This window comes from Phyllobates terribilis, unplaced genomic scaffold, assembly GCF_046119375.1.
Source record: "Phyllobates terribilis strain yellow unplaced genomic scaffold, ASM4611937v1 Scaffold_4__5_contigs__length_816908805, whole genome shotgun sequence".
Taxonomy (NCBI): Eukaryota; Metazoa; Chordata; class Amphibia; order Anura; family Dendrobatidae; genus Phyllobates; species Phyllobates terribilis.
Genome location: NW_027362764.1, coordinates 357,319,792 through 357,337,835, shown reverse-complemented (window position 1 = coordinate 357,337,835; position 18,044 = coordinate 357,319,792). Strand labels below are relative to the sequence as shown.

At 44.8% G+C, this 18,044-nt stretch overlaps 1 protein-coding gene across 11 annotated transcripts in view; it reads left to right on the top strand.

The window, feature by feature from the left end:
• Positions 1-18,044, top strand: part of CTNND2 (catenin delta 2) — a 2,090,389-nt gene that overhangs the window by 1,052,853 nt on the left and 1,019,492 nt on the right. For all 11 annotated transcript variants that reach the window (XM_073678428.1, XM_073678425.1, XM_073678422.1 and 8 more), the window contains one exon: positions 4,045-4,258. In XM_073678428.1, the coding sequence (XP_073534529.1) occupies positions 4,045-4,258 (214 nt within the window). The remainder of the gene's footprint in view (positions 1-4,044; positions 4,259-18,044) is intronic.

The following is an 18,044-nucleotide window of genomic DNA, read 5'->3' as shown; positions in this document are numbered from 1 at the left end:
CCCCATCCATAAATAAATAAAAAATAACACTCCTACTTGCCTTTCCACTGCTCCACTGCAGCGCATCTTCTGCATTATTTTACTAAAATGGCTCTGGAATCGTCGCCCGTGCATAGCGCAATATCCAGTTTCATTTTAATGAATACAACTGTGCAGAGTGTATTCAACAAAATGGCCCCAGAGTACGCGCATGTCCATTTTGTTGAAGACACTCACTGTGCATATTTGCCTTCACTAAAATGGCACCGAAAATCGCACTATGCGCAGGTGCCAATTTTGGCGCTACACTCCTCCCCCGGCCTCTCCAGAGATGACAGGACCGAACAGGTATGTGTTTATAGTGCCGGAGATCGTGGTATGCATTCAGTGCCTTCGCATACCGCGATCTCCAGCGCCGCACGCCTCATCCCTGTCTAGGATGTAGATGTGTCTTTCTGTCTGCGGCCAGACCACACAGGTGCATAGTGCTTGCGCAGTCTATAGAGACTTCAGACAGAAGGAGACATCCCTGATTATACTATAGATACCAGTCATGTACTGACATATAGACTGTACAGGGTAATACCTAGGGGAATTGGGGGGGCATGTGACCTGTGTACAGCCATCAGAGGGGTGCCTTTGGGCCACCTCATGCGGTGGTCAGAGGTGTCTCCCAGGCAGCTGCATTTTGCATTCTACCATTCTCTGAGCTGACTGTGGAACCGACAGTCGATCAGAGAAGGGAGCTATGTAAGGGTTCATATTGTATATAGGGAGCTGTGTGGAGGCTCATACTGTATATAGGGAGCTATGCGGGGGCTCATAATGTATCTAGGGAGCTATGCGGTGGCTCATACTGTATCTAGGAGGCTATGTGGGGGCTCATACTGTATCTAGGAGACTATGTGGGGGCTCATAATGTATCTAGGAGGCTATGTCGGGGCTCATACTGTATGTAGGTGGCAGTGTGGGGGCACAATTTGAGCCTATTGGTGCAGCTTCCACAACAGTCACGGTCCCTCATGTGGCCGCTCAAGAAAATTAATCTCCCACCCCCGCTCTATTATATATAGTGCTATGTTATGTATCGGGCTGTACATAATGGAAAAAAAAATTCCGTCATTTTCCGTCTACAGATGTGACCAAAGCATCTGTGTATTTCTCACATGACCTATCACATGATCAATAAAGGGGGGTCATGTGACATGTCACGTGATACATCGGGTACCTGGTAGGGGGGGGGGGCACGCCTTCTAAACTGCCGGGGCCCTGGCTACTCTTTATCCACCCATGCACATAATATAAAATTCCTTGAAACACCTGTGGGTTAAAAATGCTCACTATACCCTTAGATCAATTTTTTAAGGGGTGTAGTGTTAAAAATTTGTTCACTTTCTTGAGGTGTCAGCACCTCAAGGGAGTGATATGGCATCCACAATTTTTTCCTGCCAAATTTGCACTCTAAAAGTCAAATGATAGTTCCTCATAAAGGTACCAAGATCATCAGCCAGCGATCATTTCGTGGAGGAAGCCAATGGGAGCAGGAAATGGGAGAAAAAAACTCCTGTGGGATTTAAGAGGTTAACAGCTTAGCTGCAGGCTCCCATGTGTATTGTCTTGGAACATTCTATAAAAGCCAGTCATATTGCAGTATATAGAAGTAGAAGACAAACAATCACTGGTTAAAGAATGTGGCCATTTTCTCCTGCAGCTTTCATCACAAACTGACCAGCATTTCAGTCTATAAATTAGCTGCTGGTGGAGGCGCATGTGACCAAACCAGTCCATCAGCCTCCGCCAGTAGAAAAGCAACTTTCTCATTTGTCATGTTTTACAATTGGAGGAGGCTGATGGACACTGCTCACAAGCTCCTCCACCAGCAGCCATTTTATGGACAGAAGTGATGTGCAGTTTGTGACTAAAGCTGCACTAACAAGTTAAAGTGGCCAAACCCTCTAAAGACCCCTAAAAGGACTAAAATATGAAGTAAAAATGGTTTTACTTATACTTGTGTTGTGTTATTACTTGTGTAAGCTTTACCTCACTATTTGTCACAAACTCTAGTGCTGATATATGCCCATAATACATAAGCTTGGTGGTTAGAAGTAGTTTACACTGCAATATCATTATTATATATCAATTATTACTCATATACTACTCTTATTTTGTGTAATTCTCCCCAAATTTATATGAAGGTTTTATCATTAATATTCACTAAAGCAGATAAAATAATTAGGCTATATTTTGCTGTACGAGCTGTCATTTTTTTCATATAATACCCCACTATCTAATATTGATTACCTACAGCTCTGTAATCCATTCCAGTATCAGTTGAATTCCAACCAAAGTACACCTCATTATACTTAATGTGCTTCTGATTAGATGATCACCTGAACCAAATCTTATGTAATGAGGGACAGTATAAAAAACACTGCTGTGGTCTTCACAATCTTCTTGCAATAGGACAAGCTGGATGGCAAAACAAGTGCTAGGAATAGCCCAAAAGTAATTTGAATGAAAAATTTACTTTTAACCATGCCAAAGGAGTTGAAAATAAAAGTCTTAAGTGGGGAAAAGAAGGGCTCAATTCTGGCTTTACTAGCAGAGGGATACAGTGAGCGTCATGTTGCCTCCATCCTTAAAATTTCGAAGACGGCAGTCCATTACAAGAAGGTCAAGCAGCAGACATTAGGGAAAACAAAGTTACAGACCGGCAGAGGGCGAAAGTGTCTCTCCACTGACAGGGATGACCGTCATCTTATTTGAATGTCACTCAACAACCGCAGGATGACATCAAGTGACCTACAAAAGGAAAGGCAAATGGCAGCTGGGGTGAAGTGCACGGCAAGAACAGTTCGTAACAGGCTCCTAGAGGCAGGCCTCAAGTCATGTAAAGCTAGCAAAAGCCTTTCATCTATGAGAAGCAAAGGAGAGCCAGGCTGAAGTTTGCCAAGACAATAAGGATTGGGCCATAGAGGACTGTAGTAAGGTAATCTTCTCTGATGAGTCTAATTTTCAGCTTTGCCCAACACCTAGTTGTCTAATGGTTAAAAGGAGACCTGAAGAGGCATACAAGCCACAGTGTCTTGCACCCACTGTGAAATTTGGTGGAGGATCGGTGATGATCTGGGGATGCTTCAGCAAGGCCGGAGTTGAGCAGGTTAATCTTTACGAAGGACGAATGAATCAAGCCGCATACAAGGTTATCCCTGAAAAACACTTGCTTCCTTCTGCTTAGGCAATGTTCCCCCACTCTGAGGACTGTTTTTTCCAGCAGGACAATGCCCCATTCCACACAGCTAGGTCAATCAATGTGTGGATGAAGGAGCACCACATCAAGACCCTGTCATGGCCAGCCCAATATCCAGACCTGAACCCCATTGAAAACCTCTGGAATGTAATCAAGAAGAAGATGGATAGTCATAAGCCATCAAACAAAGAACTGCTTAAATTTTTGTGCCAGGAGTGGCATAAGGTCACCCAAAAGCAGTATGAAAGACTGGTGGAAAGCATGCCAAGACACATGAAATCTGTGATTAAAAATCATGGGTATTCCACCAAATATTGATTTCTGAACTCTTCCTGAGTTAAAACATGAGTATTGTTGTTTCTAAATGAATAAGTACTTGTTTTCTTTGCATTATTTGAGGTCTGAAAGCACAGTTTTTTTTTATTATTTTGACGATTTCTCATTTGCTGCAAATAAATACAAAATTTTTAGCTTTGAATTTCGGAGACATGTCAGTAGTTTATAGAATAAAACAACAATGTACATTTTACTAAAAAATATACCTAGAAAGAGAGAATGAAAATTTTGCAATGGTCTCTTAATTTTTGCCAGAGCTGTATACTAAGAAAAGAACATCAATTTTAGATTCTCCATATTTTTCTATCTTTTTCAACACATACATGATAGATATTCTATAATTCTATATGCTATAGTCGAGTTCATTGCAGATTTGCATATTAGCTCTAAATTTACTTATATTTAAATCTATATAACTAAATTTCTCTTGGGTCTTCTTGTGATGTAAAAACAAACAATTTTGATAATATGCTTTACAGATTCGAAAACAAGGTGGAATCCAGTTATTAGTAGATCTCCTGGACCATCGGATGACAGATGTTCATCGAAGTGCTTGTGGAGCACTGAGGAATCTTGTTTATGGAAAAGCAAATGATGATAACAAAATTGCACTGAAAAGTTGTGGTGGTATTCCAGCCTTAGTACGACTGCTTCGAAAGACCACCGATTTGGAAATCAGAGAACTAGTAACAGGTATGATAAGTTATTTAAGGAGATTGGCTTTGCTAAGCTATCAGTAATGTGAGTTACAATTGGTGTTTCTTGATGATTTAATTGAAAATCTTTTCACCTCCAGGTTACTTACAAAAAACATGGTGGCTTATAATCAATGCTGAAGTTTCTATAACCCTTTTCTTTGAAGAGAAGTGGTGTGTGCAGCTTTTCATTGTAAGGCTACGTTTGCATGGTACGTTTACTGCAGACCTCCCACAACAGAGCTCCCACTGAGGCTATTATCACAAAGAAAATGCTGGAGAACTGTACATATCATCCCACTTCAGTACAAAGGGTGAAATTCACAGTAAAATTTACAGGATAAATTGACCCACAGGTCTTGTCAATTACGCTGCGGATGATGCAGCACCTGTACGATATTTCTCAAAATCTCAAGGAGGGGGCTGGAGACAGGCACAGCTAGTGGGAAGCCCCCCATGACCGGGATTGGCCGGGTGGTTTCCTTTTTAAAAGTTACGATTGCGCGGATTGGATAGTGGGAAGTTTGAGGGGGCGGGCAGTTGGGAGAGGCTGATCTATAGTAAAAAGTGCGGGAAAACCGCCATTCCTGGAGGAGCAGCATCAAGATTGTACCTCAATATGGAGTCCGTGGAATCCCTGGTGGTCCGGCTGAGAGACGTCGCCCGGTCACGCAGCGGTGGATGGCTCGAGGCCCAGCTGTCTGCTCTGCTGGGAGCAGCTGGATTTCAGGATGCGCCGTCAGGAGCGGGGAGAAGAAGCAGGGGGACCCGGCCCCCGGAGAGACTGTCGCCAGAGGTAACTACGCGTAACAGGCGCAGGCTCCGGAGCCCCTGCGGGAGGCGAGCGTGATGGTGCGGTCCCTTCCCGTCGCGCTCGCCCTGGCAGGAATCCAGTCAGCCTGTGGGCGCAGCACAGCGGGGATCGCGGCTCGCGCCGTAAGTGAGGGCCGCACCGGATGTGCGGCTTGCAGGAGCAGCGCTGCCGGTGCCGGAGGTCCAGGCCCCGGCCGACCGGTGCGTACGCACTGCAGCAGAGCCGCACAGGCCAGCTATTACTTGCGGTGGAGGCAGTAATAGCAGGCGAGGAACCAGGAGGACGGAAGGAGAAGCACCCCATGCGGCAGGCACCACTGGCGATGCTCCGGTCGGGGTGCCTGCTGGGAGGAGCACCAGGGGAACAGCACAGCATGCTTCTACGGGCAGGCAGCAGTCCAGGGAATCCCTGCTGCCTGGCTCACTCGGACGGCGTGGAGCGGAGGTAGAGGCGGGCATCGACACCGTGTTGCCCGGCAGTGTTCATCCCGTCAGCACGGACCAGGCCCGTGTGTCTGGGTCTGGTAGTCGGAGAAGGTCCAGAGTTGCATCCAGGAGCGAAAGGAGGTCCGGCGGGAGGCGATCCTCTGTGTGAAGCCCGTCTGCATCATCCGGGACTTTTCAGGTCCCCCCTGGTGACATGGAGGCCAGGGGCATTGGCCTTGAGCAGTGACGGGATTCAGAGGGATCTGATTCCAGTGGCGACCGTGAGTCAGGACTCAGGATTTCCGTCTGGCGGGGACACAGCACCTGCGCAGCTGCGTGAGTATGATTCTATGTCTGGTTTGTCGCCCGCAGGGGCTGTATTGCTAGGGGGAGGTAGTGGTCAGTTTGCAGGGTCAGGGGGGAGGAATTTGGGCAGTCCGGGAGGCGCAGAGGTATCGGGGATTAGGGATATCTTGCACAGTATGTCACAAATTTTGCTTAGAATGGAGGGCGGGGCAGCGAGTGAGTCAAGGGCATCCCCCGTACGAGCCTGGCTGCCAGGACATGATGTGTTGCCACAGTCTAGTTACGGTGTGGTTGGGTCTGTGGCGGGCACAGAGGTAGCATCTACGGGTGTGTCAGTGTCAGTTCAGACGGAAAAAGACAAAGGAGATACGGTGAGGCTGGATGACAGGGCAAAGGGTGAGGTGTATGTGTGCTTCGAGGTTCCACTGGGGGCACATTTAAAGAAAGAGGTGAAAGAGAAAATTTGGTGCGATGAATATGTCGAAATTTTCTCCCTCCTTCCCTTGGAGAAGTTTAACCTAGACAAAGGGAAGAAGGAAGATAGCAGAAAGTAGGAGGAGGAGATGCACAGGTGGCTTTTGATCCCTCAGACATTTGTAAATTGGCTTCAAGCTTTTGCTATATTGGCTGTTGTCATTGGGGAGAAGTTTCCCGAGAATTGCTCGGGTTTATTCTGTTATTTAGATTCTATTGGGGAAGCGCATCGTACTTACGAGGGTCAGACATGGCTGAGGTATGATGAGCAATTCAGACAGAGGAAGGCTGTGCGGTCTGAGATTAAGTGGGATCAGAAAGATATTGGTCTTTGGTCGAAAGTGATGGCCCCGGCTAGGTATGGGCAGTCCTTTCATGGGAGCGCGGGGAGCGGTGGTCAACCGTCAGGACAGGGGGGTTAGTCAGGGAGCACAGGGAGGAAAAGAGAAGTCTGGAACGTGCTGGCAATTTAATGATGGCCAGTGCTAATACGGGAACACCTAGAAGTTCAAACATGTTTTGTTCCCATTGCAACGGGAGCTCCCATGGGGCCTCAAGATGCTTCAAAAAGGAAAAGGAAATCTGTCTGTGGGTACCGGTCAAGGGGGTGACTCCAGTGAATCTGCAAGGGATGGCCCCCTTTCTAAGTAGATATCCTGATCAATTGAAGGCTACAATTATTCGTAATGTTTTTTTGGAAGGTTTCAGGATCCCGCCACCTGATCATAAAGTTCCTTTCTCTGTTGAGAATTTGAGGTCTGCTTTGTTGCATCCAGAGGTGGTCAGTGGTAAGTTGTCAAAGGAAGTGGAGTTAGGTCATATGGCGGGGCCGTTTGAGAGTTTGCCGGGAGAAGGGGCGTTCATTTCTCCTTTGGGGGTAGTTCCTAAGAAGGAGCCGAATAAATTTCGCTTGATTCAGCATTTGTCGTATCCGAAAGGTTTTACGGTCAATGACGGTATCGCGCCAGAATTATGTTCCGTAGAGTACATATCATTTGATGCGACGGTGTCATGGGTGCGCAGGTACGGGCCTGGGTCATTTTTAACAAAAACTGACATTGAATCAGCTTTTAGGTTACTTCCAGTTCACCCGGCTATTATTCCGTTATTGGGTTGTTTTTGGAACAAAGGTTATTATCTAGATAGGTGTTTGCCTATGGGTTGCTCAATTTCATGTTCGTTACTTGAGAATTTCAGTACTTTTCTGGAGTGGGTGGTTAGGGATGTTGCAGGCGTGCAGTCTGTTATTCATTACCTGGATGACTTTTTGTTCATAGGTCCTCCAGATTCGTTGGTTTGTGGTAATTTGTTAGCAGCCATGGTGTGGGTTGCAGAACGTTTTGGTGTTCCTTTGGTGAAAGAGAAAACTGAAGGTCCTTGTACCGTATTGAGTTTTTTGGAAATTCTGATTGATTAAAAAAAAATGGAATGTCGATTGCCCGAGGATAAATTGTTATTGCTCAGGCAGGAGTTTGAGCGAATCCGTAAATTGTGCAAGGTGACATTGAAGGAGCTGCAGTTGATGTTATGGAGATTAAACTTTGCATGTAGGATTATGCCTATGGGCAGAATATTTTGTTGCAGGCTGTCAAGGGCAACAGCAGGTGTGTGGGCATCGCATCATTTTATTCGTTTGAATAGAGAGCACAGAGAGGATTTATTGATGTGGAAGCATTTTTTGCTCAATTACAATGGTAGGTCATTGATTCAGCAGGAGTTTTTGAACAGCTTTGATTGTGAGATTTACACGGACGCTGCAGGCGGTGCTGGCTATGAGGCCTTTTGTAAGGGAAAGTGGAGCGTTGGTAAATGGCCTGATTCGTGGAAGGAGAGGGGTCTTACAAAGAATCTGGCTCTGTTGGAATTATTCCCATTCGTAGTCGCGGTCTCAATTTGGGGTGAATTCTTCTTGAATCGGAGAGTCGGGTTCCACTGCGATAATATGGGTGTGGTGGCGGTGATTAACAGCTTGTCGGCCTCGTCTCCTCCGGTTATTAAACTGGTCAGGGAACTGGTACTCCGTTGTCTGGAGTTGAATGCGTGGATTTCGGCAGTACATGTGCCAGGTGTGCAAAATTCTATAGCGGATGCTTTGTCTCGTTTCCAGTGGGAGTGTTTTCGGGCACTGGCACCAGAGGCAGAAGTCGCAGGAGTGGAATGCCCTTCGCAGTTGTGGTAGCTGATTACGGACAAGCTGGAAGATTGATCCAGGAGTAAGTTGCGAGTTCAACCTGGGCTTCATACGAGTCATCGTAGTGAGTATGGCAAAGTTGGGTTTCCCATTGGGGGGTGGTAGAGAGTGATGAGGATAGAACACTGGCGGTTTTGTTTTTAGTTGGTAAGGCTGAGGAGTTAGGGTGGTCGCCATCTAGAATCAGTAAATTTGTTGCTGGGCTTGCATTCACTTTCAAATTGCAGGGAGTCTCTGATGTCACAAAATCCCTTTTAGTTAAGCAGGCACTTAGAGGTTTTAGAAAAGGTAGTAGGGTTTTGGATAAGCGTAGGCCAGTCACGTTTAGTATGTTGGAAAGGTTAGGTGTTGTATTGGAAAGGATTTGTTATTCTACTTTCGAGGTGGCTATATTTAAGTTAGCTTTTTCCTTAGCCTTTTCGGGGCGATGAGAGTAGGTGAACTGGTTGCCCCCAGCAGGAATAGGGCAGGGGGTTTATTAGCCAAAGACATGAGTTGCTGGGCTGGGGGCATCGATTTTTGGATCAGTCGTGCAAAGACAGATCAGTTGGGTAGAGGTAAGCGCGTTGTGTTAGGTAGAGTGGACGGGGCGTTGATGTATCCAAGAAGGTGCTTGGAGGATTATTGGCAAGTGTGGTCAGGGACATCCGATCCACTTTTATGTCACTGCGACGGGGCATTTCTGTCCCGATTTCAGTTTATAGCGGTCCTAAAAAAGGGGGCGCAGGAGTTGGGCCTTAGCTCAGATGTGTATGGTTCACATTCTTTTAGGATTGGCACTGCATTGGAGGCTAATAGGCAGGGTTTGGGGGCTGAGGTGATAAAGCGGATTGGCAGGTGGAGTTTGGACCGTTATTTGACGTATGTTCGGCGTTAAATACCGCAGGAATTTTTATTATTTGCGATTTGTTGAATATGCTTGTTATTATTCTTTTAGGTGGCGTTCCCTTGTTAGCCTGGATTTTCGGACATTCGTATGTGCATTGGGGGGCGCTGCGTGCTGACGTAAGGCGTGACGGTAGACAATTGGGTTTTCCGAGGGAACAACTAGTTATCCGTTGGCTAGGTTTTAGGGGTATGGTATGGAGCCTGGTTATGTCAGAGTTTCACAAAGCGGCTAGATTGGACAGAACACCGGATATTCTGGTTGTACATATGGGAGGGAACGATTTGGGGGCTAGGCCCGTGAGAGAGTTAATTCGGGATATCCGTTTTGATTTTTTGAGGTTGTGGACTTCGTTTCCGAGGGTGCTGACGGTTTGGTCAGATTTAGTGCCTAGGAAGAAATGGCGGTCGGCCAGATCGATAAAAGGGATAAATAGGGCAAGAGTGAAATTAAATAGGGCCATATCCAGCTTTGTGTCAAGGAATGGTGGGATAAGCGTTGTGCACTTTGAGTTTGAATCTGGGGTTGGTAATTTCTAGTTAGCGGATGGTATTCATCTCAACGCAATCGGTATTGATCTTTGGGCCCTGGCAATACAGGAGGGGATTGAAAGGGCATTGGTGGTTTTGGGGCACTCACAAGCTTGGAGTTGGTACCGAATTGTCGGTGGAAGGAATTGGGAAAATTTCAGGTCGTTTAAATTGAGTGGGGGTGATCTGGCAGTCGGTTCTGGGCTCTGGACTGGGTTTTACCCCGGGAATTTTTAGTTGGTTAGTCTTTCACGGACTGTGGAAGTTTGGTGCCCTTGAGGTGGTGGTGCACGGCTGAGGATAACATGGTGGTTGAGTTTTTATAGTTTATTTCAAAGCCAGATCTATTAGCTCCAAGAACCCTCCCTCCATATATATTTATTTCATTGATTTCTTTGGTTGTTATTGTTGTTTGTTAATAAAATGGCCGCTGTGGCAAATAATTTATCCAACGACCAACAGGTTGTAGCGTTTTTATTTTGGGGATGGGATCCTTGGGTAAGGCGGGGGAAGGTAAGCCATCAGGTAAGAAACCATATTGGCCGTACCAGGTCATGCACTTTGCTCGCACTGTGATATGTGTGGTGCATAATCCACTGTATATTTACTACATTGAAAGAAGGACCAAAAGGTTAAATTTACATATACGCAAGAGTGTTATCATCCAAGTGAAACAGACCATTTTTTTCCTAAGGTGTCATCCTAGCTGCATATTACTTGCTTCTTAGTTGCATCAGTTTTTTTTCTGAACATTTTTTATCCATTAACAATTAGCATTGCACTGCCTATATGTCTCCTTATGCCAACTTGGTTCTATCCTCAAGGAAAAGCCAAATCAGATGTCCTGCTTTGCACTGAGGAGAGGCAACGCCTTGAATTATGTGTCTGCACATGGAGTTTCTGGTTTGGCTTTTTATCCTAAGTCATATAGCAAGGCTTGTTAAAACGGTCAATATTGACTTTTATATTGCTACATGCAATACATGGTACCAGAGATAAAGTCCTCTTCCTTCTGAAGAGGCTATTTGCATATTTAAATTCCCAGAGGAGCATTGCATGGCCTATAAGTCTTTTTACGCTCTCTTTGTGCTCTCCACAAGGAGAAACGTTCCTGCTTATCCTCTTAGTCAGAGACCTCTGTCTTAGCCAAATGAGATCTGCTTTGCATTAAATTGGGGAAACACCCCGAAACACATGTCTGCAAATGGTGTTTCTGGTTTGGCTTCTTATTAAAAGTCCTTAAGAAGAGGCTATGTGCACTCCTAATGTTAAAAACTTGGATGGAGCTGTGAAGTACAAAGTTTGGGCCCCATTTATCAAAAGTGTCTAAAAGGAAAACTGGCTTTGTTGTCCATATCAATGAGTCACAGCGCAGCTTTTGTTTCATACACTGATCTGGTAAAATAAGAGCTGCACTTGCTGTGGGTAACAAAAACAGTTTTCCTTTTAGACACTCCTTTTAAAAATCAGCAAAATGGATGAGAAATAGACATTATTTGAGTCTCCTGGCCCAGCAGCAATATGGATCTGTTTTTAAAATGGATGTGTGTATGGATTGATGACAATCTATGACTCAGTGTATTGCTCGAGAAAAAAAAAGAAAAGCACTGGGACGTGTGACATGAATGTGTGAATGTAGCATAAAAAGTAAATGCAATATATTTACATATATTTATATTTACATATATTGCATTGATTAGTAGAATGGGGAATCTTTTCCTCGGTCGGTCCACTTTTATTCTTGTTATAAAATAGATGTGCGGGTGGTGTATGCCTAACTGAAGCACCATTCATTCTCAATGGGGCCTCTGAAAAACACTGAAGCCCCTGCAGTTCCATAGAGAATGGATAGAGTGGTGGTTGAGTGTGTGCATTCCCTATTTTCCCAGAGTTCAGATATGTGATAACTTATTTTCACCGGACAACCACTTAAATTTTACTGTACATAACTTGGAAATTTTGTTAGGTCCATCTTTCTCTTGTTAATTTCTGGACGTAAGTGTTTCTTTATTTATAATGGTATTAGTCATGTAAGAGATTGAGAAGATATACCGTATGTGTAAGGTGTGCCGATTCTGTTGTCTGAAAACCCCGGGGCAGGGGCTCCTTCCCTGTCCCTTACGCTAGGGGCGTCCAACTATCCCTGCTCCCCAGGTTACTTCTGATGGTGAAAATGCTGGGGCCACATATCTTGATGAGCTCCTGAATCAGCCCTAATCTGTCCCCCCACCCAGTGAAGTAGGGAGGAAGAGTGTATTTAAATACACAAACCAGACAAACAAGGAAGGACGTACAGGGATGAAATTAAATACCAATCATACAAAAGATGCACATACAGACAACAGAGGGAAACTCCGGACAGATTAGGTTAGGTAAACAAAATAGGAGAGGATGGGGACTATGTACACAGTCAAAACACCAAGCACCAGTCACAGAACAATCCTCCAAAACGCCTCTACCAAAAGCCGACACCTCCACTCCACTCCTCACCAGGCAGTACAAGACTTAACACTGGCAATCCTTAATGCCAGAAGCCAGAATAGATAGGAGAGAGGAGTGGCTAATACTACACAGCTGAGATTAGCCAAGCAGGTACAAATTAACCCCTGAACTGCTGACAGAAACCTGCACCTTAAATATGAGGGAGAAGTGCTTCTAATCAGTGCAGGAGTGTGTAATCAGACGCTGTGGTCTTCTGGCTCCTCTCTGTTGCGGTAAACTCGTGACAGTAGGCATATCAGATCCATGGGAGCCATATCTTTTCAAAATTTGGATGGGTCGCTTGGTCCAGAGGCAATGGTAAAGTATTCTTTGGGAGCTTTCCCCAGTATATACTTTCAGCTAAGTGCAGATTCGCCGTGCAGTGCTCCTCTGGGAAATTTAACATTCAAACTGCCTCTTCAGAGAAAAAGAGGACTTGAACTCTATAGCGCCACCTTTGGGAATAATACTTTGCACGGACAAGGGCCAACAGCCCGAAACACTGTGTCTGCAAATTGAGATTCTGATTTAGCTTTGCATATTGCATGACTTGTTAAAGGGTCGATTGTGACTTGTAGGATTGCTGCTTCCAATAGGTGGTGCTATTGAGTTCAAGTTCTCTTTTTCTCTGAAGAGGCAATTTGCATATTATATTTTCCAGAGGAGTATTTCACGGCGAATAAGCTTCCTTACCGTGACATGCCAGAGCAGGTATGTCACTCTCCACAAGGGGAAACGTTACCCCTTAGACCTCAGCATTTACACATTAATTTTGCAGGGGAGGACACGGACAGCTTCAGGCCCCTGTGCAAGAGATGTGTCTGGGCCTCCCATTTTTATGGTAACAAAGCTACAGATATAGAAAAATCATGAATGCCACTTCAGAAGGGACATATGAGGTGCCTGAGTAGGGTTTCAATCCATACTAGTAGTAGTAATGAAACTCAGCACTCAATAGAATATGTTGCAAAACAAGGTGAATTTATTTACAGTCCGTGGATCAACAGCTAGTGGATAACGTTTCGGTTCGCATGGACCTACATCAGATAAATGCTGTAAAGAACAATTGTATAAAAAAATCAGTAAGTATACAATCAGAAATTTCAAGAAAAGCAATATGACAAAACATAAAAAGAAAAATAAATAAGCAGGACAACAGCATATACGTGTGGACTGACGGGTAAGCCAAAGTGTTAAATCTGAGTGGGTCGTGCACTGCAAAGCAAATAGAACAGTCAATGAAGCAACAAGACGCCAGTTATGAATCTAGAAACGGAAAGAAGGGAAGGGAGGGAGGAAAGAAAAAAAGAGGTGGGGTGGGGATTGAAATAGTGGAAAATGAGAACTGACCTGTGGGGTTGAAGTTGAATATGAGTAATCAATACTCATTGGGGATGACGCTTAAACTGGACAAACCAGAAGGAAAAGGAGGGCATTGAATGTCAATAGTGCGTTCCAGCATGAAATCACAGGACCTTAATGCTTTGTTGCTGCAGTTAAGTAGAAAAGTTGTACTCACTGGACTGAAGGTGGTAAGAGGTATGTCTATGCTGTGGTATGGTGGCTGAATAACACAGTCAAGGATCGCTGGATAGCCATTGCTGCACATGTCTTTTATCATGGAAAACCTGAGTACTTCCTGTGGGGAGTGACCATAGGAAGGAGCGGCGAGCAGACGATTATGTGATGCAGACATCAAAGGGGAGGGTTGAGTGATGGGGTGGGCATATAATGTGAGTGTATCCGGGATGACACAAATATAATGTGGCATGCGCGTCATCGGAAATGCTACATCACTGGAGAGAGGACTGCGGGGTGTGTCCAAAAAGGAAGGTGTATGTGGATGCATTATATCGGACAGAATAGAGGAGAATGTGGGCTGGAAGAATTGGGTGAATGGCCATGACTTCAAACACTGTCAAATGAAAGAAAAAAGGAAAACAGACTCAGCAATGACTGTATGTTACATGTGCAGAAGAAACAAGTAGTGGAATTCAAATGAGGCTGCATGGTAAAAACAGGAGATGACACTGGAATGAGAGGACAAAGTTTGTGAAGTCAGAGGGTAGATTCAAGGTACATGCAATAATACCAATAATAGGGTTTGTGTGTCAGTGGCAGGGTATTCTATTGATCCTGTGGATAAGGAGAACAAACAATTAGATGTAACAAAAATGTCAGCAATTCACAACAATATTGAGAATAGTCATTATTGAGATACATAAGCATGACTGTTGTATAGAATTACCTTACAAAAAAAATTAAAACGAGCAAAAAAAATGAGAAACTTAAAAACATACGTCAAAATAGATTAGATACCTTGGATTGAGTATGACATGAGGTCATGTGGTAGCAACACGACAACAAAGAGGTAGAAAACTTGAACATTATAGAAAACTTGAAGTATCGTACTCCCTATTGAGGCACTTCTGTTCAAAAGTCTGAAGTGTATAGATCCAGAATGCCTCCCTCTTCTTCAATTGTTTTACCAGGTCTTGACCTCTCCGAAAAGTGGGAACCTGCTCCAACACCTGGAACCTAAGTTGAGCTATTGTGTGGTTATGGTTGTGAAAATGGAACGGTACTGGTAAATGATTGCTTTTGCACCTGAAATTAGATTCATGCTGAGAGAGTCTGTCTCAAATGGGTTGGGTTGTCTCGCCTACATAAATAAGGCCACAAGGGCATCTTATTGCATATACAACATACGACATGGCTAGAATCGCAGGTGAGAAATCATTTTATATGAAACCCTGTGCGTGAATGGAAGATTTTACTGCCTTTCAGGATATTGTTGCACTGAATATAAAATAGGCACGGGAAAGTACCCATCTTTTGTGTATTAAAAAACATTTGGTAAGGGATCTTCTGACTCGAGCTCTCGTCTGCCCTGACAAGTTGGTAGCTCGCCTGAGACAGGGAAGGAAGGGATTCTGAAATTCTTCCACTGAGGGGTAACTTTTGCTCAAAATCGACCAATGTTGACGAATAGACCTATGGATGCAATATATGCTAGGGTGATAAGTATGCACAAACGGCAATCTCTTCAAAGTGTTACTAGTATTATGGTGCAACTGTGTCTTGGTCCTGGCCTCACTGAGTAAACATGAAGGGTATCCACGCTGTAGAAATTTGTTGTGCATCTTGCCCAATATGGTGTATTTGATGCATGTGTTAGTCACTATCCTCTCCACTCAACGAAACTGGGAGGAGGGGATGGATTTGAGAGTAGGTTAAGGGTAGCTGCTGGAGAAGTGCAAAAGGCTGTTGCGATCTTTCTCTTCAGTGAAAAGGTCGGCTGAAAGTCAACCATTGGTGTCCTTGAGAATCATGGTGTCAAGTAACGTAGTGCAAAGTGAGCGTAGCGCAGAGTGAACTGAACATCAGAGCAAATGTTGTTCAGGTAAGTATGGACAGTTATGAAAGTGTTGGGTGGTCAGTCCCAGATACAAAATATGCGAAAAGCTGGTTTGTGTAGACAAACCATTCCTCGTAGGAGGATATGTAGTTGTTAGCGTAGGGAGGGGCCACATTGGACCCCATAGCTATACCTTGTATTTGTAAATAGAACAAAACTTGAAATAGAAAGAAATTTTCTGTAAGGACTAATTTGAGAAGGTCTAGGTACAGTACATGTCCTTGGTGTCTCTGGAGAAGTTTGCCTGGTCAAGAAGATCATTTACTGCTCGGATGCCTTTTGAGTATGTAAAACATGTGTTCAAGCTGTTCACGTCAAAAGTAACAAGGAAACAGGAGTCAGGTTGCGGGCTAATTGCGTGTATATGTCGTAAAAAGTCATTTGTGTCAAGAAGGAAGGAAGGTGTGTCTTTGATTAAAGGTTTCAAAATGCGTTCTAAAAGAATCACAAGTGGAGAAAAGACAGTCGGTGGAGTACACTATGGGTCTACCAGGTGGTTTGTGTAGTCTCTTATGAATTTTGGGGAGAATACAGATCACAGGGATAATAGGATTATCTTTTATAAGAAACTCTTGGGTTTTCTGGTCAATTATTTTCTTTTCGATGTAATAATTTACTGTCTGTCTAATTCTGCAAGTGATTAGTGATGAGCGAGCACTAAAATGCTCAAGTGCTCGTTGCTTGGTTTGAGCAAATCGTAATGCTCGGGTGCTCAACCCGAGCAACGAGCTCAATGTGAATGGGAAACTTGAGCACTTTTACACCCCCTCCACCGCCACTAAGGTCTGGAGGGGGGCCTAAAAATTGCCTAAATTGATGGGAACAGTGCTGAAATGAACCCATGACTGTTTGGGTTTGGCTAATTGAACCAAACTCCGAACAATTTATTAAAAGTTTGGTTTGGGTACCAGAATAGAATTCGAACCGAATGCGAACATGGACCCGAACATACCTGATTCCCAGCGCTATCATCTGCGTGACAGCCCAGGAAACAGGCTCTGATTGGCGGTAACAGCGTTACCGCGGTTAGAGTGCTGTGGGATCATGCTGACCGATTTCAGCATGATCCCACAGCTGTGACAGTGACCCCCTGTTAAAAGCTTACTGCAGGTCATAGGCGCCAGCTGATGGGACTACTACCACCATCAGCCGGCATCTGCTGTCATAGGAAATAGCGAGCACAGACGCCACTGGATGGGAGCAGTAGTCTCTTGTCAGCGGTGCCTGTGTTTAAAGTAAAAAAAAAAAAAGTTAAAATTAATAAAGAAATATTCAAATAAAAAAAACACATTAAGCTCACCTACACCTTGTCCCTGATGCCCTCACCCTGCAAAAAATGAAAAATAAAAAAACACCATATACTGTATTTTTAGGACTACAAGACACACTGGACCATAAAAAATGTAAACAAAAAATGAGGTCACGATGCACTGTTAAGGGGAGGTGGTTTGCTGCTGACACTGGTATAGGGGTAATGCCCGCCAATTCTGTTAACATCACCCATCCTGGTATATATGCCCCCCTTCCTATTATATGTGGCCTCCATCCCCATCATGGTATGTATGGCACCCCTCCATCCTGGTATGCCTTGCACCCCTCCATCCTGGTATGCCTTGCACCCCTCCATCCTGGTATGCATTGCACCCCTCATCCTTGTCCTGGTATGCATGGCACCCCTCATCCCTATCTTGGTATGCATGACACAGCAATTCCCATCCTGTTATGCATGGCACCCCTCATCCCTATCCTGGTATGCATGGCACCCCTCATCCCTATCCTGGTATGCATGGTACCCTTCATCCTTATCCTGGTATGCATGGCACAGCAATCCCCATCCTGGTATGCATGGCACCCCTCAACCCTATCTTGGTTTGCATGGCACAGCAATCTCCATCCTGGTATTCATGACACCCCTCATCCCTATCCTAGTATGCGTGGCACCCGGCATCTCTATCCTGGTATGCATGTCCCCCTCATCCCAATCCTGGTATGTATGACACCCCTCATTCTTATCCTGGTATGTATGGCCCTCTCATCCTTATCTTGGTATGAATGGCCCTCTCATCCTTATCCTGGTATGAATGGCCCCATCATCCTTATCCTTGTATGAATAGCCCCCTGGTATGCATGGCCCCCTCATCCTCATCCATGTATGCATGGCCCCCTCATCCGTATCCTGGTATGTATGGCCCCCCCATCCGTATCCTGGTATGCATGGCCCCCTCATCCGTATCTTGGTATACATGGCCCCCTCTTCCT